Consider the following 20876-nt stretch of genomic DNA (forward strand, 5'->3'; position numbering starts at 1 on the left):
CCACAACAATTCCATCGTAATGAGGAGGTAACCTTCATTTTTATCCAACTCCTCTACCATGACATCTTCTGGTATATCTAATGCATATACAACCAATCGTTTCGCTTCCACCAACCCTCAATCAGGTTCATTAATAGTCATATCCTCTATACGAAGGTCAATTAGGTGCTTCACATCATTCAAAGTAATACTCATCTCACCAAATGGGAAATGAAAGGTATTTGTCTTGGGATACCACCTCTCAACCATGGAGGACATGAGAGTCTTGTTTATCAGCTTACATCCATAAAGGACTAAGTTGTGAAGACCCAAATTCTTCATTCAACTTCTAACTCCACTACTCTTTATTCAAATTCCATTTTTTGAGCTGATGTGAATGATTGAAGCAACGTAGAATTGGGCGTTCTTACATAATCAAAATTATAATAAATATGAATACTCATTTTTAGATATAATAAACACAATTAAAAATATGTAATACCTTGTTATTCTAAATAAAGAAAGTCACATGATTCTTGTCATTCTTGAATAATGACGAATCTTCCGGATGTCCAGGGAATGATTCATTTTTCATCTTCGTTTTCTTTTTTCCTCTTCCTTATCTTCATTTAGTTCTTGCTCTTCCTCATTTTCATTTTCTTCTTCCTCCTCTAATTCATGTTCATTTTCTTGTTCATGTTCGTGTTGTTCACATGCTTCATGTTCTTCTTGCTTTGCACGCGCACGTCTCCTTTTAGAAGTTGTCGGAGGAACTCGTCGATGTTTTTTATTAGAAGAAGTAAAAGGTATTCCTAAACACAATTGATCAAGAAATGTCTATGTTAGTCCATAATACCAACACTCTATCAAACATAAGTGTTCGTTGATATATTTCATCGAACACTTGTTGTACATAACATCAATCATTTATCAAAACATAATATTATATAAGTGTTCAATGTTGCATTTCATTGAACACTTGATCTACATAACACAAAGCATCGAACAAACCTTTGAAAGTATGTGGTTGTGATGTTCGTGGTGACTGCTATGATGGTAGACTTTTTCAAAACATTTCTAACTTAATTTACACCTAAAAATAAATTTAAACAGAGGTTGATTATAGTGTTCGTGGTAACTCGACATGGTGGTGAGGTTAGTGAAATAAAACGAAAACTTATTCAATAGAAACTCAAATGATTGATATTAATGGACTCTGATGATTGTATTACGTCAAAAACAGAAAGAGAGTGGTATTTTTTTTAAGAAATTTCAGTGGTGGTGATTGTTCCGGTGACTATTAGATGGAGGAAATCCAAACTATTCAAATTGAAGAAGAAACTGAGTTCTTTTCATCTAGTGGGTTGCCCTAATTGCGAAATAAAAAATACGAGATAGCCCTTGATTCAAAGGTGACCCTAATGAATAATTGGAGTGCCTTTATAATTTCCCTTCTTCAATTCCAATCGTTGGTCTCAAAATATCATAAATAGAAAAAGTATCTGTATACACTTAATAAATCCAAACGTGAGACTCCATAATCGCAAGAACTCGCTACGAAGAAATGGAGACAAATGTCAAATAGGACCAGATGGTGAGAGCATGTTCGTTCGCTTCCCTGCTTGTTCCCTACGGTGCACTGTAGCTCAGATACATTTATTTTCCCGCTTTTTTCCAAAATATCGACACCTTGCTTCACTACCAGAAGCCATCCAAGTCGTTTCTGATGTTAAGAACGACGAGTTAGAATTGTTCTTCTCTTTTGCTCGGATGCAACAACGTGATGCTTCGGTACCTATCAACCCTTATTTCTTAAATAAATTTATTTCCGTCTGTGCTAAATCATCTTCGCTTTCTCTTGGAAAGCAAGCCCACTCTGCAGCTATCAAGCTTGGCTATGACTCTAACGTCTTTATTGGTACCGCCCTTATCGATTTTTACTGTAAATGTGGAAAGATTATTCGTGCACACCAACTGTTTGATGAAATGCCTGAAAGAAATGTAGTCACTTGGAATTCCCTCATTTCTGGTTATTCCCAAGCCCAATTCTCTACTTTGGCAATTGAATTGTTTTTGGCGATGCTTAAAGTTGATGTCATTCCAACCCCGTTCACCCTTTCGTCCCTCTTGGTCTCGTGCTCGGAGTTAGAAGCAACAGAGCTAGGAATTCAGGTGCATGGTCTTGGTTTGAAATATGGGTTTTGCTCAAATATTGTGTTAGGGACGGTGTTGGTTGATATGTATTCAAAGTGTTCGAATAGTGATGATTCGAGGAAATGTTTCAATGAAATGCCCGAAAGAAATGTTGTTACTTGGACTTCTATGGTTTCTAGCTATTCACATAATGGACAACCTGATGAGGCAATGGTTCTTGTTAAGGACATGCGGCGTGTTGGTGTTAGATTGAATAAGGTAACTTATAATAGTCTTTTGAGTTCATTTTCTTCTCCAAATGATTTATATCATGGGAGGCAAGTCCACTGCCAAGTAATCCAAGAAGGCCTAGACTCAGATAAATATTTAATCGCTACCCTTTTGACCATGTATTCAGAATGTGGTTGCTTAGAGGATTTCTGTAAGATTTCGCAGCAAACCATTTCAACTACTGATCAAATCTCGTGGAATTCAGTTATCTCTGGGTTTTCTTCTTTGGGAATTGGTGAGGAAGCCCTCAAATGCTTCACTAGAATGAGGAAGGCATCTATACTTATAGACTTTATTACGCTCACAAACGTTTTAAGAGCCATTAGTATTCTCTCTGCTCTTGAAGAAGGGAAGCAAACCCATGCTCTAGTTTTGAAAACAGGGTTTGCTTCAAATTTGCATGTTCAAAATGGGCTTGTTTCCATGTATGCACGATGCGGTGCAATTGATGATTCGAAGAAGGTTTTCTTGTCAATTGAGCAACCCGATTTTGTGTCATGGAATTCTCTATTGTCAGGATGCGCCCAACATGGATATGGCATAGAAGCTGTTGAATTGTTTGAAAAAATGAGAAGAATAGGGATTAGACCAAATCATGCTACCTTCTTGTCTGTACTTTCTGCTTGTAGCCATGTTGGGTTGCTTGAAAGGGGGCTCGAGTACTTTGGTTTGATGAAAGAAGATGATTTGGTGGGACCCCCAAGATTGGAGCACTATGCTTGCGTGGTTGATCTTCTTAGTCGAGCAGGATACCTCAATGAAGCAGAATCTTTTATCAAAAGTATGCCGATAATGCCAGGCCCGTCGGTCTACAAAGCTTTGCTCAGTGCCTGTCGGGCACATGGACATGTGGGTATTGCTATTCGTTCTGCAAAGCGGCTTTTTGAGTTATGCCCTAATGACCCTTCTGCTTATTTATTGCTATCAAGTGTTCTGGCTGAAGGGGGTTGTTGGGATGAAGCGGCAGGAGTGCGGAAGCTTATGTGTGAAAGAGGAGTTAAGAAGAAGAAGCCAGGGTATAGTTGGATTGAGGTTAACGACAACAGCATTGTTGTGTTGTGAGAGAGAGAGAGAGAGAGAGGCAGTGTTGATGGCTTTTTATTCAAAATTCAAATAACCTTCTATCATGCTTAGGATTGTGGGGAAGGTCAGGTCTACACGCAACTTTCACATTTTCTTGTCTAGTTCACAACGTGTTGGATTTGTTCAGTTTTGACATTTTGGACAATTTCTACATCTAATTGAATGGAGGAATTTGATTGGTTGAGCTGACTACAAAACTTAGACTTGATGATGATGTACAATCAATATTTTGTTCCTTCAAAAACAGATTATTAAAAGGTTGCCCCATCATAAGCTAAACAATAAATGTTAGTTCAAATTAAGTTTATGTAATTCTGTATTTTATGAAGGTAGAAATATAGATAATAAGGATGATTTACAAAGCAATGAAACAATAGTTTTGACCCAAATACAATTACCAACTGCATTAAATACATATTGACTTAGAGACAGATAACCTGAGAGGAAGATTAAAATCTTAAGCCACATCTACTCATAGTTTTAAAACTCGGTTTCATGTCTCGTCTCGTCCAGCCAAGATACCGAGTTAACTCGGACGATACATCTTGTCTCGTTCGGCAATGAGACAGTGATTTTTAACTAATTAAAAAATCTGAAAATTTTCAAAAATGATTATAATTAAAAAATGAAGTCAAAAAAAAATATATATATATAAGACTTAAAAAAAAAAGCATAATACCTATCAAAATAAATAAACTAAATATTTATATGGTTACGTATGTTTCATTTTCATTACACAAGTGCATCAAATTTATTTTCCAAACACAACATTTAAAGAGCACCAAACTTATCATCTAAAATATCAAAGCACTACACCATCAAATAATTTATGCTAGAACACCAATCCATTTAAACTTTCTCAAAATAACGCATTGGCACTGTCAAACTTTCAAATGAACCATTCCAGATTAAGCAAATCTACTTCGATTTCATCTTAAATCAGATAAAGTTTTCCCCTAAAATCTTTTTTTTTTGTTTTTTTTTGTTCACTTGGTTGAGAAGATGAACAAAAAAATCGATTTGGGGGTGAGATAATAGGGATTCAAACTTGAAAATCATGATGTCTCGTTTGTCTCGCGATACATGACTATCTCAAATGGGTTTGTGCGTCTGTCTCGTCCAACCAAGATACTGAGTTAACTCGGGCGATACATCTCGATCTCAGGCGAGTTTTAAAACCATGCATCTACTCTAAACATGTGAAGTATACCTGGAAACAAAGAAGCTCAATAAATGACAACAAAACATGACATATTTGAAACCATCCCCTCTATTGTACAGTACTAGGGAAACCCAAATTGTACAAACTCAACAGCTTTACCATAAAATTTCCAATCATTTAAGCTATAGAGTTCGTATTTCTGCAATTTTTGTGAAGCCAAAAAGAGGACTTATTAATTTCGATTCGGTTTTGGGACTTGAAAACTTTCTACATTATTCAAAATGCAATCATCATCATTAGAATAATCATGTTGAAAATCCATTCATCAAAATCATATTTAAAATGAGGTCATATTATCATCATAGACTTGTTCGAAAAAAAAACTTATGGTCAGCTAAACAAATCATAATTCTCTGGTCCCTTCAATTCTATTTTAAAATTGTAGATGTAAAAAATTGCACTACCTTGAGATTCCGATTGAATTTTGACTCCTCCCTTTCTTGGACACCTGGGTGTGCTTGCAACATCAAATCTCTGACACTCAAGTCAAAACCTTAGTACAAGAAAAATGATATTTAGTTTAAAGGGAGAAAATCGCATACCTTCGCAATGCCTTGTGCTTTTCTATTTATAAGGGCTTCCTCCATGATGTTCACTATTTTCGTTTCAACAGTTTCTACCCTTTTTAAGACTTCCCTTGATCCTCGCGAATATGGTTAGGTCCCTGATTCTCAGGGATACGATGTTTTCGAACTATTTCCTTGATCTTCGGAATCTCGATTTAAGATTCTCCTCTCTTAAAATTAGATCTCCCTTCCTTCGATCTTCTCTATTAGGTTGGATAATCGGCAAAATCATCTCATAACTGCAACGTGTCATTTTTTGAAAAATATCCTCCACAATACTCCCTCTCGGTGTTTTGGATCTTGATTTGAAGGGCCAATACTAGTTTACTAATAATCGATGCGTGACGGCTTCCTATTGGATTGTAAGTGTTCAGTTCTCTTTTCGCCATCTGCCTTTGGCTTTAAATTCAAGTTTGACCGTTCAAAATTCCGTAACGGTGCTTTAAATGATTCTTTCGTGTAGTGTGGAAGGCTATCACATATTAATAATCGTGAATGTCTTCAACGGTACATTTATGCGCCGTGCATACGTGTCACATTTCGCGTGGTTGATTGCACACGCATGTTCGTACCATTCTTTCTTTTCTTGTGCACATTTAAAGTTTCTACATCTCATCATTACCACGTTAATCAAGTTAATCTCAGCCCTCCATCCTTTACGCATCTCAATACTTTTGAGGTCTATAAATACCCTTTCCTTCTCCTTATTCTCATTTTTAACTTTTCTTCTCTCTTCTATCTCTCATTTTCTCATACTTCCTGTCTCAAGACCTTTTACCTCTTTGCTCGGCACCAGTATCTACTCAGTGTGGACTCCATCAAAAGTTCTTCGAAGGTTAAAGTTTTCCATCTCTCCTTTCCTCAAGTCCAAATCCCCTTTTTTTCTTTATTAAATCCTTTTTCAATAGCCAAGGGGAAGTCTTATTCCCTTGTGTGCCCTCCGTTTTCTAATATCACGAGTACTTATGCTATACTTGATGATGTGGGCACCTCCTACTCTAGAGAGCCCTCATCATCTCAAGGCCTCCCTCATGGCACACCATGGTGTATTGGGAGCAATTTAAAGCCAATCTCTGAGTCCCTCTTAGTAAGCTGACTTAAGAAGTTTTGAATTTTTGTAAGAAGGCACCAGGTCAAATAAGCGGTAACTTTTATCGTCTTATTTCTGCCATTGAGCATATGAACGCTCGGTTAGATAAAGGTCTGCAACTCGGGCTCTTAGATATAAGAACCTAGCGAGGAGAAGGAAACCGTCCCTATTCAAGCTCTCCGACTCGGATAATGATTGGTTCTTATTCCCAATTCTATTAACTGGTCAGTGGGAAAGTGCACCTAGGGACGAATTTGCCCCACTCACTTTCAATTCCTTAAACCAAGTCAGTGAGTACTATTATGAAGTTAATTCAGTCTTTTTGTTTTTTTTTTTTAATTTTAGCCCCTTTTCTTAGAATTTTAACATTTTTCCTTTTCAAGATTTGGTATATTTGAGCAAAAGACAAAAGGGCTCCTGACTCAATGGTAATCAACCACATCCATTCTAACTAGGATTTGCACCATCGAGACACAGATTGATATGCTTCTATTGATCTTCAGGGATGAGGTAATAGAGAGGAAGTAAGGTGTTCCTCTTCTGACCCTGAATGCTTTCACGGTCTACTAGAAGCTCTTAAGGACAATCTAAAGGACATAAAATCTCTCTGCTCCAACCGTCCTGCCCCTGTCGACTCCGATGTCTCTAAAGACGAGGTGATGGAGGTGCAACCTTCTCCTCCACGGGATGAGGAGGAAGATGAGCAACCTCTGCTAAGGAGGTTGAGAAGGGGTACCAAATCCCATCCCCCTCCTCTAACTGTCCCCTTCAAAGCCCTGTTTTCTAACCAACCCACTCCAGCTCATGCTTATGTTCCCCACCTCGACCTCTTCTTTTGGGCTAGGGTCTAGGGGAGGTGACCTACCAGGTATCCCATGGGTTGTCTCCCCATCCATGGTTGGCCACCCAGTCATGGACCAATGTGTTGCGCTTTCCAATTCTTGGATTTCGTGGGCAATCTTTGAGTCATCCTACCTCCCCAAGGACACTCACCAACAAGCACTTCGTAAAAGATCCAGCTTGGATCTTCTATGACATTTTTTGAGTTATCATCATGGTAAGTAATTTTTCATTTATTTATTTTAGTCTTCTTTTATTTTGGTGTCGACTTCTAATCTACTTTTCTATTTTCTTTTTAGGTTCAACACAGGGTCCTGAAGCTCGGATAATCAAGGTATACGATTATCACTGATTGTGATGTCGTCGAGGCAACTGCCAATAAGTAGTAAAGCGAGAGGGATGTTGCTGCCTCCCACAACCTAAAGATTCGAGGTGACTTGGGTACCCTGGAATCTGAGCTAAAGAACTCGGAAGAGCATCTTGAGTAGGCGAAAAAGGATCTCGCCTCGGCTCAAGAGGAGCTTGCCCTTGCAAGGGGACAACTCGAGTTGAAGGGGGTTGAGAAAGAGAGGGATTTGTAGGATCAACTCATTATCTACCAAGCCTAGCTTGATGACTCAAAGTCGATGTGGGAAAAGGCCTACAACAAGCTCAAGGTTAAGTTAAAGAAAATAGAGTTGGCCTAGGAGGGGAAGATAGATCCTCTCTTTGCCAACCATTTTAAGGGCTCTAAGTCTATCAAGGACGCATCTCTTCCTCTTGATGATGTTGTTGATCCCTCCCCCACTATTTAAGGGTTTTTTTTTTTTTTTATACTTTTTGCTTTTCCTTTTTCAATTGTAATCGAGAAATTTTTGTAATGAAATATCAATTTTAATTAAATATCTTTTGTTTCTTTCTTTTGTTTTTTATGCTAATTGCTCGGTTTTCCAACCCATAATATTAACTAAGCTCTTATAGTAATCCTAAGAATTTCCATCCCCCATGTGGCGTCCCACCATATGCTAACACAAATCCCAAGGTATTAGGTAGTGTCTCGAAATTTCGGCATTGTTTCCTCATTTTATGTTAGCGTTTCAAGGCACTCAAAAACCTAATTGAAATTAAATATAATATCATGTATATAAATATAACAAGAAATGAGCAAGCTTCGAAAGACTATATACATTTAACAATGAAAAAGTGGATCAAAGTGCAGAACAGTAACAATATACATGATTACAAAAATACCCTCATTCTAACATGAATCTAACACTTGCCCCAAAATTTATATATATCCTGAACAAAACTGACCATGCTAATGGGTGTAGTTATCGTGCTTACCAGGCAATAGACTCTAGTCGTCTATATGACCAACCAGATGCTGCTCACTCACCGGCTATGCACTTGATTCAACAACTACAAGTTTTGAAGCTAAAAAAATAGGAAAGAAAGGGTGAGTAACAATCGTTACACAATAAGTCCACAAACAATTCTTACTAATAACCTCTCCTGAATATGATTGAGTAAGCATATTAAAACATTTCAATACATGTAATGTTTTACAAATTAAAGTACGATTAACTAGTACATATAGTCAGGGATGAGTAACTAGACATTTTAAAATATTCACATTACATCAATCAATAGTACTCATTATAGCATTTCTTTTTATATCATTCTAATTTATAACATTTAAATCGTAAACGTGCTTTTCATTTTATAATTCAAAATAATGCAACAGATACATAATACACAATGGTAGAGTAATGGAATTAGGGGGTGGGGATTCTACAACTGGATCGGTCCCAGTTGAGACATGATATTTCATAATAAAGTATTAGTTCTTGATTTGGTGGCTGGTCGTTGTTTACCATACTTACGTAACCATTTCTCCAACTCAGGCTAGCCATTTGACATGATCATAAACAATGGGTCTCTTTTCGATGTGTAAGAACATTTGATTACTCTAGATTGTTAGTAATCACTAACTAACTATCTTCTTCTATGCCTATTAGGCGTGCATGTGATTCTCATTATACAATCCCATTCGTGTACAACTACCTTTACATTACAAATTTACTGGTAAAAATAGAGAGGAATAATCCTGGATTCCAATTGTGACTCCACTCTCATACGCGTCCCATACAACGTATGAACTTGGATGTCCCTACCGTACATCCTAGGATAGTACATTACTCCGGATGATACAACGCACTATCCCTTCAAACATTCACAAGATCTTTAACAACTCACAAAATAGCTACATATGTATATCATTTTTCTTTGAAATTAAATGAAAAATTAACATTACAATGTTGATAATGGATATCTAGTATTCTACCATGCAATTATGACCACGTGGCCTAAAATAAATAACAAAACAGAAACATAAATTGCGCATCACGCTATCAAAAGTAAATAAACATGTAATCAATATTATTATCCCTGGATATCCATTCATCAACCTACACACAACACAATAATGTAAAATACAGACATCACCCCTCGAGCGTGGTTTTTATATTTTATCGTCTCATCCCTTTTCCTATTTTTTTGATATTTTCACTTTTCATCTTTTTGAACATAACATTTTTTTTCTCAATCTTTCAAATTCATTTTGATTATTCAATCAAAAAACTATCAAAATTGAATCAAAACAGATCCCAGCAATGTATAGAACCAAACTGAAAAAATTTGATCGAAATTTGGCTAAGTGTTAAAAACGAAAATTTTTAAAGTTCTTTAAATTGAAAACAGATTTTTGAAAATAAAAGCCTTCAACACGGGATTCGACATCATGTAATTTTTATAATTCAATTCAAAGTAACGCAAAAGATATTTGATTTTGAAAGTCTGACAAAAATTTGAAATTTACGTTTTATTCTTGAAATCAAAAATTGGATTTTGATCTTTTGAGATTTGGATCTTGAAATCATTTCCATTATTCTGAAATGGGAGGTAAAACCTTAATTTTATTAAAGAACTTAAAATAAATGACTTAATGAAATGAATGTGTTTTTTGTATGTTAACACCTTCATAAGGCAGAAGAAATTTTCAAAAATATTTTCTGTCAACATTTTGCAAAAATCGGTATGACCGTGGTCATGAACCAGTGAGACCAGTTTTTGGATTGGTGGAATCTGTAGCAAGTCGCAAATTATGCAAAATTTTAATTTTTCATCAAATTTTTCACGTTTTTCACTCGTTCTTCGATCATTTAACCCACCCATGAATCAAATGCTTAAATTATGATAAAATTAAATCAAACACGAAGGTCTTTGCATGAATTTTAGATAAGCAAAGCGACATTCTACGATTTTTAAAATACACAACAGTTTTTGTTAAAAATCCTAAATGCAAGTTTTTGAAATCTACGACTACTAATAAGAATTGAAAGTCTTTTACATAGATTATGGTTGTCACAGGTAATAAACTAGCACAAAAGTCAAAAATTGACAGTGGGGGAGCTCAAGGTTGAGTGTGCTAGGCTGTGAACAAGCGGTGGTTTGCGAAATTTCTCGATGATGGCACTCTCATTTTCCTTCTACGATAAAAAATGGATTTAACTCTAACTCGATGAAACCCTTGAACATATTATGTTGAAATCCACTCGAACTATAGAGCTGATTTTTTATGAAAAATGGGGAAGAAGAGAAGAATAGACGATCGAAGGCCATGAAGATATAGAGCTTGAGAATGCTAGTAACTTTCCCTTCTATGTCGAGGTTCAACAATGGCTTGTTCACAATGGTTCTAGAAGAGAATAGGGAGAAACCCTTGGTTCTTAATGGCTGGGGGTTTGATTCGTTGGAAAGAAATAAGTGAAATAAAAGAACTTTAAGTTTTTTTTATTTATAAGAGCTTGAGGGTAAAATGGGTATTTTCTTAACGTGTATCTATCGTTAGTCGTATTTCGACTTTTCAAACTCAAAAAATGATAAATGAGTAATCCATTCTAAATAATTTTTCATTACGGACCTAATGGTGCAATCTAATTTTGTTGATTCTCGTTCTAACGAAAATTCATTCTTTTAGGTTCCACCCAATATGGAATTCGAGGATTTTACAACTTTTTCATCTGAACTCAAATTTGAGCGTGCTTATAGGCTAAAATATGTTTTCTAACCATTTTGAATCTAATGGCATGGTCAGTTTTTGTTAAAAATAAATAGAACTAAATTTGAGTATTTTACCCAAAGTCCCTCTTTTAGAATTTTCTCAAATTTTTACTATTTAATTTTCTCGAGTTATAATTTTAAAACTCAATGTATTACATTTTCTCCCCTTAATAAAAATTTCGTCTTTGAAATTGAAATCATGTCTTATCAAACTTCATCACCACTTCACTAACACAATATGTATAATAAACAACACGTATCTTGAATTATCTATTCTTGGTTTTTTGATTCATAAATCCTATGTCACTTCTCTTTCATCAACCCAATGCATTCATCAATTAACCACTCCATATCACTCTCATACTCCAACTAATTCATCATTTGTATAATCTTAAAATAACAATCAATTCACATTGCACCAATTCACTATCAATTTCATCGAACAACAACCCTTTTACATCTTCTCTATCATTTATCTTTACTTCTCTCACCATTACATCGTCTATTATGTTTTACTCATACTTGTCATGAATATTACTCCTCAATGCATAATCTTACTGTAAACACACCACTACTATTTGACACCATTTAATAATTATTAATAAAATAATACACAACATCCAACACGTTATATACCCCCTACTATAATACAAATATTCACTAACATTAAATTCGTAAACTACATTAAAATCTCCATTATCAATACACCTCTATCTTTATATTCAATTCAATATTCCATATCCTATTGTTATGATATTTTTTCAAGGCTTTTGTGATAAACATTATGATTTTAATATCTTATTCAAAAGGATAAATCCTACAATGCATCTTATATTGAAATCCACCACCTCCTAACTTACTCTACTAAATCATTTTTTTTACACATACTACATGCTTCTTTGAAACTTTACATCATACTTCACAAACTTCATCAATTTTTCAACTCAATCATATATATTATCAATTATTACATGTACTTTCACATGTTATATAGTCACATTACTAGCCTTACAAATGGCCCTCGTCTTCTCACACTTTTCAACCTTTCTAACACATAAAACTACTCATTAATTAATAGAACACATGTTACTATTCACCCTTTTATTAATACACACCTTTCTTTCAAAACTACCTTCTCTATCTAACTCTTACATACTGCAATTCTATCTTATTAAATAAATTTTTAACTTATGTCATCGTCAAATCCAGCATGCTCTACTATTCATAATTTATTTCTTACATCTTCTATAGAAATGCATTTGTACACATCAAGTTTACCTCCAAATACTCGATCATTTTTTTCACATACCAATTTTTCAATTTCAGATTGCACACCTATGTTCTGTAGGTTCCTAAATAATTTTCCAAAAATCTCATTTTTTTTTCACAAGGCCTCACAAGACAATAAAATATTTTTTCTCAATCTTTCCTAACCGAAAGTTCTAAGCTACGTTCCATCAATATGCTACTATCATTACCATTTCCATATTGTCTATGCCCCCTATTATTTACCATCACCATACACTATCATATTTTAATCATTCAACACCATATCATTTTAAACACACTCATCAACAAATACTTTTAGCCTTTACTCATACAAACACAATACCGTATTACTGTCATGTTATAAATACACCCATCCCCTCAACACACATTTTCATTTATAATATTCATTTCTGCCCTATCTTAGCTTGCCTATTTCATCAACATTATTTGTCCCATACTACTCAACAACTTTTTATCAATTATAGCCTCCCAGTGGTGTAAATATTTTTATTACTCAACCTGTCTCAATAATTTCTATCTCTAGCAAGTGTACAAAAATCTTAGTAGAAATATATGATCTAGAAGAATCAATATTGAATGGAATTTGAATTTTAACATTATAATTAGAAATCGTACCTTTCAAAACTTTGTGGAGAATAAGTACCTCATTTTGGAATATAACCCCTGCTCATGACTGTGATAGAGGGCATTATCTCCTGATATGTACCACTTGACCATACGGATAACATGTCAACGATTTTATCTTCTTAGATTTTTGTGGAGTAGGTAGTTGATAAACTGGGCCCTATAATCTTTAGACCTGCCTCGTTGGTTCCTTTGGCTCTGATGGCATCACTAAAGTTCCAACTGCTTTATAACTCGATGATGAAGAAACTCTACAATTCGGTGGTGGATGAGTTTTATACTGTGGATATACTTATCCAAAGGCGATTGACCTTGAATACATCGATCTTTTGGTTGGATCTGATTGGGGAGGAAAAATGTTTGGGATTGACTGGTATACCCTTCGGATGTTTGTAACTCCATTTCCTATTACTTTCGACCGCTAATTCTATTTGTCTGAGGTAGTATGAATACGTTATCAACCTTGTTAACGCCTTGTGGCCCTATTGTCCCCTGAATCGGCCCAGCTAACATCTTTCTGAACCATGCATCTTTAATCAATTGATGTCGACCCGAACATTGCTTCCCTTTATGTCCCAATTTACTACATTCATGACATGCTATAACTCTTTCTTCGGACTGATTTAATAGTATATTCTGTTGTTTCTTGTAAAGTTCTTCCATCCATTGAGTTAGTATTTTTATAATTTCACTTCTTGTGTATGGTTATTTTTCCCGAGACTTTCTTAGTTCCATAATTGTTTGCCTTTTATTGAATCCTAATTGTCTTTCTTCTGTTGGGCTTCGAGCCAGTGGTTGTATTATCCCTATTTCCTCCCGTAGCCCTCCATGTGGTAAGATATTTACTCCTTGATCCTTTTGGGATTTATTCTTAAAATGATGGTCGAGCATTTTTTCTATCCTTTCTAACCTTTTTGTCAGTTGACCCACCATGATCATTTAAGCTTCAAACATCTCCGACTGTCTCCTTTCTATGTGAGCCTAACTTTAGGATAACTCAGAGACTGTTTCTATCAACCATTCTATCTTGGTAAGTTTACTCGGTCCAGGTAAGTCTTCCCTACTAGTTTGACTCCTTGTCACGAGTCCAGTTATAACTCTATTTCTTTGCATCTTTCCTAACCTGCAACTTTAGAAATTAGAAATAAGGTACATCTCAGAACCATGCCAACATCATTCTTATGGAAGTATTAACTACTATTATAATAAAGAATCTAATAATGAACACCATTTTCATTACTAATAGAATGAACCTAGAATCTTATCTTAGGCTTACTAGGCTCTACGGACTTCTATACACAAAAGAACTCGCAATCCCAATACGAAACTACTATTGAGTTTAGATATCAGATTCCTAATGATACTCTATGATTATCAATAATGTCTGTGGTATTAGCCTATTCTCCAAATTATAGTAGATTTGTATCCTATATGGATCCAATACTATACTCTGATACCATTAGTATCATCCCGCCATACGCTTACACAAATCCCAATGTCAAATCCTAAGGTACTAGGTGACGTATCAAAATTTATACATCATTTTCTCTGTTTATGTTAGCATTCCAAGGCACTCAAAAATCTAATTGAAATTAAACATAATATCCTATATATAAATATATTAAGAAATGAGCAAGCATCAAAAGACTATATACATCTAACAATGAAAAAGTAAATCAAAGTGCGGAAGATTAACAATATACAAGATTACAAAAATGCTCTCACTTTAACATAAACCTTACATTGTCCCAAAATTTATATACATCTTGGACGAAACTAACCATACTAATGGGTATAGTCATCGTACTCACCAAGTAACGGACTCTGATCGTCTATATAACCAATCAGATGCTCCTCACTCACTGGTTCTGTGATTGATTCAACAATTACAAGTTCTGAAGCTACAAAAAGAGGAAGGAAAGGGTGAGTAACAATCGTTACCTAATAAGTCCACAAATAATTTCTACTACTAACCTTTCTTGAACATGATCGAGTAAACATACTGAAACATTTCAATACGTGTAATATTTTACAAATTAAATTATCATTAACTGGTACATATAGCCAGGAATGAGTAATTAAATATATTAAAAGATTCACATTACATCAATCAACAGCATTCATTATAGCATTTCTTTTTTACACCATTCTAATAAATAACATTTGAACTATAAATATGTTTTTCATTTTATAATTCAAAATAAAGTAACAAATACATAATACACAATGGTGGATTAATGAAATTAAAGAGTTGGGATTTACAACTGGATCGCTCTCGATTCACGACTGGATCGCTCCCAGTCAGGACATGATATTTCATAATAAAGTATTAATTTCTGATTTTGTGGTTGGTCGTTCTTTACCACACTTACGAGATCATTATCTGACTCAAGATGACCGTTTGAAGTGACCATAAGTAATCGGCCTTTTTTCGATGTGTTAAAACGTTTGACTACTCTAAATTGTTAGTGACCACTGATTAATCATCTTCCTCTATGTTTATTAGGAATGCATGTGATTCCCATTATACAACCCCATTCGTGTATTACCACCTTTATATTACAAATTCACTGGTAAAGATGGAGAGAAATAATCCTAGATTCCAATTGTGGCTCCATTCTCATACGCGTCCCATACCACATATGAACTTGGATGTCCCTACCGAACATCCTAGGACAGTACATCACTCCAGATGATACGACGCACTATCCCTTTAGGCATTCACAAGCTCTTCAACAACTCACAAAATAGCTACATATATATATATATATATTATTCTCATTTAAAAGAAATGAGAAATTAATATTACAAGATTGAGAATGGATATCCAGTTTCTTACCATGCAACTGTGACCAAGATGCCTAAAATAAATAACAAAACAAAAACATAAACTACGCTTCGCGCTAGAGAAAGTAAATAAACATGCAATCAATATTATGATCCTTGGATATCTGTTCACCAACCTACACACAACACAATAATGTAAAATGCAGACATCACCCCTCGGGTGTGATTTTTATATTTTACCGTCTTATCCCTTTTTTCCATTTTTCTGGTATTTTCATTTTTTATTTTTTTGAATACAATATTCCTTTCTAAATCTTTAAAATTCATTTTGATTATTCAATAAAAAAAATCTATCAAAATTTACTCAAAATGGGGTCCCGACAATGTGCAAAACAAAGTTGTCAAAACTGGAAAAAAACTGGTAGTAATTTGACTAAGTCTCGAAAATGTCATTTTTTAAAGTTCTTTAAATTGAAAACGAATTTTTGAAAGTGAAAGCCTTCAATACGAGATTCGACATCATGTAATTTTTATATTTCAATTCAAAATAATGCAAAAGATATTTGATTTTGAAAATCTGAGAAAAACATCGTAATTTATACTTTGTTCTTGAAAATAAAAATTGAATTTTGATTTTTTGAGATTTGGATCTTAAAACCATTCTTATTATTCTGATATGGGGGTAAAATCTTAATTTTATTAAAGAACTTAAAGTAAATAGAAAGTAAAAAAATTTACTTAACTATTTTTAATGAAATGAAGATGTTTTTTGTATGTTAACACCTTCATAAGGCAGAAAAAACATACAAAAACATTTTCTGTCAACATTTAGCAAAAATTGGTGGGATCGATTTTAGACTAATGGCAACCGATGGGACCATGGTCATGAACCAGTAGGACTGGTTTTTGGATCGATTGAACCGGTTGTAAGTTGCAAACTATGCAAAATTTTGGTTATTCGTCAAACTTTTCAGGTTTTTCACTCATTCTTTGATCTTTTAACTCACCCACGAATCAAATGCTTAAATTAGGATAAAAATAAATTAAACACAAAGGTCTTGGCATGAATTTTAAATAAGCAAAGTGATATTCTACAATTTTTAAAATTCACACCATGTTTTGTTACAAATCGTAAATGCAAGTTTTCGAAATCTACGGCTAATTATAAGAATTGAGAGTCCCTTAAAAGATTGTGATTTTTAGAGGTAATAAGCTAGCACGAAAGTCAAGAATCGACAACAAGGAAGCTCAAGGTTGAGTGTGTTAGGTTGCGAACGAACGATGGTTGCGAAGCTTCTCAATGATGGCATTCTCCTTTCCCTTATACGATGAAAGATGGATCTAACTCTAACTCGATGAAACCCTTGAATAGAATTCATTGATATCCACTCGAATTATGGGGTTCGTTTTTTTATGGAGAATGGGGAAGAAAAGAAGAATTGACAATCAAAGGCCGTGAAGATGTAGAGCTCGATGATGCCGGTAACTTTTCCTTCTACGACGAAGTTTAACAATGATTTGTTCACAATAGATCTAGAAGAGAATAGGAATAAACCTTTGGTTCTCAACGACTGGGGTTTGATTCGTTAAAAGGAAAGAAATGAAATAAAATAACTTTAAGTTCTTTTATTTATAAGAGCTTGAGGGTAAAATGGGTATTTTCCTAACGTGTTTCTATCGTTGGTCGTATTTCGACTTCTCAAACTTCAAAAATGACAAATGAGTACTCTACTCTAAATAATTTTTCGTTGCAAACCTAATGATGTGGTTGAATTTTGTTGATTATCATTCGAAAGAAAATTCATTCTTTAGATCTCACGTAGCATGAAATTGTAGGATTTTATAACGTTTTCATCTGAACTCGAATTTGAGCGTGCTTACAAGCTAAAGTATGTTTTTCGACTATTTTAAATCTAATGGTAGGGTCAATTTTGTTAAAAATGAATATAACTAAATCTAAATATTTTACCCAAAGTTCCTCTTTTAGAATTTTCTCAAATTTTCACTATTTGATTTCTTTAAGATACGATTTAAAAAGTAGAGTATTACACCCCAAGTAGTCGAGTTCTACACTAAAAAGGAACCTGAACTTTTCAAATTCCAATCTATTGGAATTGATTTATTAATGAGCCGAGACCTTTCCAACCCCAATCGGTCGGGCATGGCTCTCGTAATGAACCAAGACTTTCCAACCCAAATGGTTGGGTTTGGCTCTGTAATGAACCAAGACTTTTCAACCCCAAACGGTCGGGCTTAACTCCCATAATGAACCAAGACTTTCCAATCTCAAATGATCGTGCTTAGCTCCTATAATGAACCAAGGCTTTCCAACCCTAAACGATCGTGCTTGACTCCCATAATGAGCCAAGACTTTCCAACCCTATGAACATATCATATTGTTGGGAAGTAAAAAATTTATTGATAACATTTCTTAAGGTTAAAGTCATTCCATGATACCATAATTAAATCCCTGATTCTAATTTTCAGGTAATAAACCCCGCCTTCCTCTGGTTTGTATATGATGTAGGGTTCTTCCAAATTTGCCTCAAACTTCCCGTTGTTCAACTCTTGCGTGTTTTGAAAAACTTTTCATTGAACCATGTCTTAGACCTTGAACGTTTTTCTCGATACTTTTCAATCATAGGATATTTTCAACTGCTGTTGATATCTATTGAGTTTTTCCATCACCTGATCTCGAGTTTCGTCTAGCCAATCAAGGTTCCGTGCCAACAACTCTTTACTACTATGAGTCTCGACAACTTGTATTCTAGTTATAGGAACCTATACATCAATTGAGATTATGACCTTTGATCTATAAGCCAATGGTGTCATTTCTGTAGTCCATCTCGATGTTGTTCGATATGCACATAATATACTGAGCAGTTCATCTACCCATCTTCCCTTATGCTCAGCCAATTTTTTTAGATTATTTAAGATCATTTTGGTCAATACTTCAGCTTGTCTATTACCTTAAGGATACCTAGGTGATAATTGGAGTGAGCATATTCCGTATGTTTAGTAAGGACTCGATTCTCATTGAATTGCGTACCATTGTCCAAAACTACTGTGTACTGGATCCCAAATCTGAACCCACATAAACTTGATGACCTCCTCCTCTTTGATCCGAGCCAAGGAGACAACCTTTATCCATTTAGTAAAATAGTCAATAATGACCATTATGAATATCCTACCCCTAGATCCCCATGGTAACGGTCCGACGATATCCATTCACCATATTACGAATGGCCAAAGAGTTACCATCAGATGGAGTTTCTCAGTCGATCGATGATTTATCCTTGCATATCTTGTTTCACATTGATCGTCCCCTAGAGTAATTTCCACGTATTCCCTCGTGAATTTCTACCATTACTAGTTTCGACTCCTCCGAATTCAAACATTTCAATAGTGGGCCCTCCCAAATGGCATTCTATACAACTTTCATTCGATTAACATATAAACAAGTTCTTGCCTTCTTTCTATCTTTGAGAACAATTCCTGTTTGAAGGTATTTGATGAAGTCGTCCATCCAGTCGAGGGCCTAATCAATCTGCATACATGTTTCTATAGTATGTTCAATGCTTGGCCTATGTTGATATTCCATAGGAATCATTTATGAAATCGAATCCCCAAACATATATGTTATATAAGTTAATGAGTCAATATGCCTATTTTCATCTTTCGTGATCCTGCTTATCATTACCTCTATGAATTCTTTGACTTCTATTTTTAGTAAGGCTAGGTACTATGCCATTCATTCATCTTTCATCGTTGTACTGATTAGCAACCACTTGGGAGTTAGTGAAAATTGTCAGTTTGTCGATCTTCAATTCTCTAGCCATTTTTAGCCCATTGAAGGCTGCTTCATACTCCGTTTTGTTGTTTGAGGCTCAATATCCCAATTTTAGCATCTTCTATATTCTTGTATTGCTTGGTGTCACCAAAATTATCCTGATTCCCGACCCAATATAATTTGACGACCCATCTACAAACATCCTCCATCCTGACTTAGCGTCCCATATGCTTATTTCCTCCATTCCCTCAGCCGTCACACCCTCATCTTTTTCTTAGTTCAGTTCATCGGTAGAGAAGTCGGTTAGGAAGTCCCTCGAACTGTAGATCATGTCCTCCAAGCATCACCATCCATTTTGTCATTCTCCTAAACTTGTGTGTCCTCTTTAGCTATCTTATAGAGGATAATTGGTAATTAGGTGAGACTAGAAGTATTGTTGAAGCTTTTGAGCCGAATATACCAATGCCAAATCAATTTTTTCCATCCTGATATATTTAGCTATCGACTATCCGAGGGTTTTGTTGATAAAGTATACTAGATACTCTCGCCCAATATCTACTCTGAACAAAACTGGACTTATCGATAATGTTGTTATTGCCAAATAGATCCCCAAATCACTGTCATTATCTGGTGTATTGAGTATGGGTAGGTCTCTAAGGTATCTCTTTTGATTTTGGAAAGTCGTTTCACATTTCTCAATCCATTTGAATCCTCTCCACTTTTTTAACAATTTGAACAGTGGTCGGCACCTGTCTGACACATATTCAGAGCTGTTATATTTCCAGTCAAAGTTTGCACCTGTTTCAAGTTTCTCAGACTTGGCATCTCAATTAGTGGTTGAATCTGGTCTAGATCAACCTTTATCCCCTTTTTTGTAACCATATACTTGAGAAATTTTCTTGATGAGACTTTGAAAGTGCATATCTTCAAGTTTAACTTCATTTGGTATTCTTTAAATTGTGCGAACATTTTTTTGAGGTCTTTAAGGTGGTCTTTTGCCAACTTGCTTTTTACCAACATATCATCTATGTATACCTTCACCATCTTTTCAATCATATCCTTGAAGATCCTTGTTTCCAA

At 34.9% G+C, this 20876-nt stretch overlaps 1 protein-coding gene across 1 annotated transcript; it reads left to right on the forward strand.

Annotated features, from left to right (window-relative positions):
• The first annotated feature begins 1249 nt into the window (after window positions 1–1249).
• LOC147393175 (pentatricopeptide repeat-containing protein At1g11290, chloroplastic-like) lies at window positions 1250–3937 on the forward strand. The gene has a single exon (XM_086456809.1). It carries the CDS (start codon window positions 1582–1584, stop codon window positions 3463–3465), a length of 1884 nt encoding a protein of 627 aa, XP_086312935.1. The 5' UTR covers window positions 1250–1581; the 3' UTR covers window positions 3466–3937.
• The last annotated feature ends 16939 nt before the right edge of the window (window positions 3938–20876 follow it).

Source organism: Akebia trifoliata, chromosome 10 (genome assembly GCF_017979445.1).
Source record: "Akebia trifoliata isolate Shusen 1 chromosome 10, ASM1797944v1, whole genome shotgun sequence".
NCBI lineage: Eukaryota > Viridiplantae > Streptophyta > Magnoliopsida > Ranunculales > Lardizabalaceae > Akebia > Akebia trifoliata.

What these genes read in the sequence shown, in the direction of transcription:
- LOC147393175 (XM_086456809.1), top strand. Translation starts at nt 1,582, where the DNA reads ATGTTCGTTCGCTTCCCTGCTTGTTCCCTACGGTGCACTGTAGCTCAG.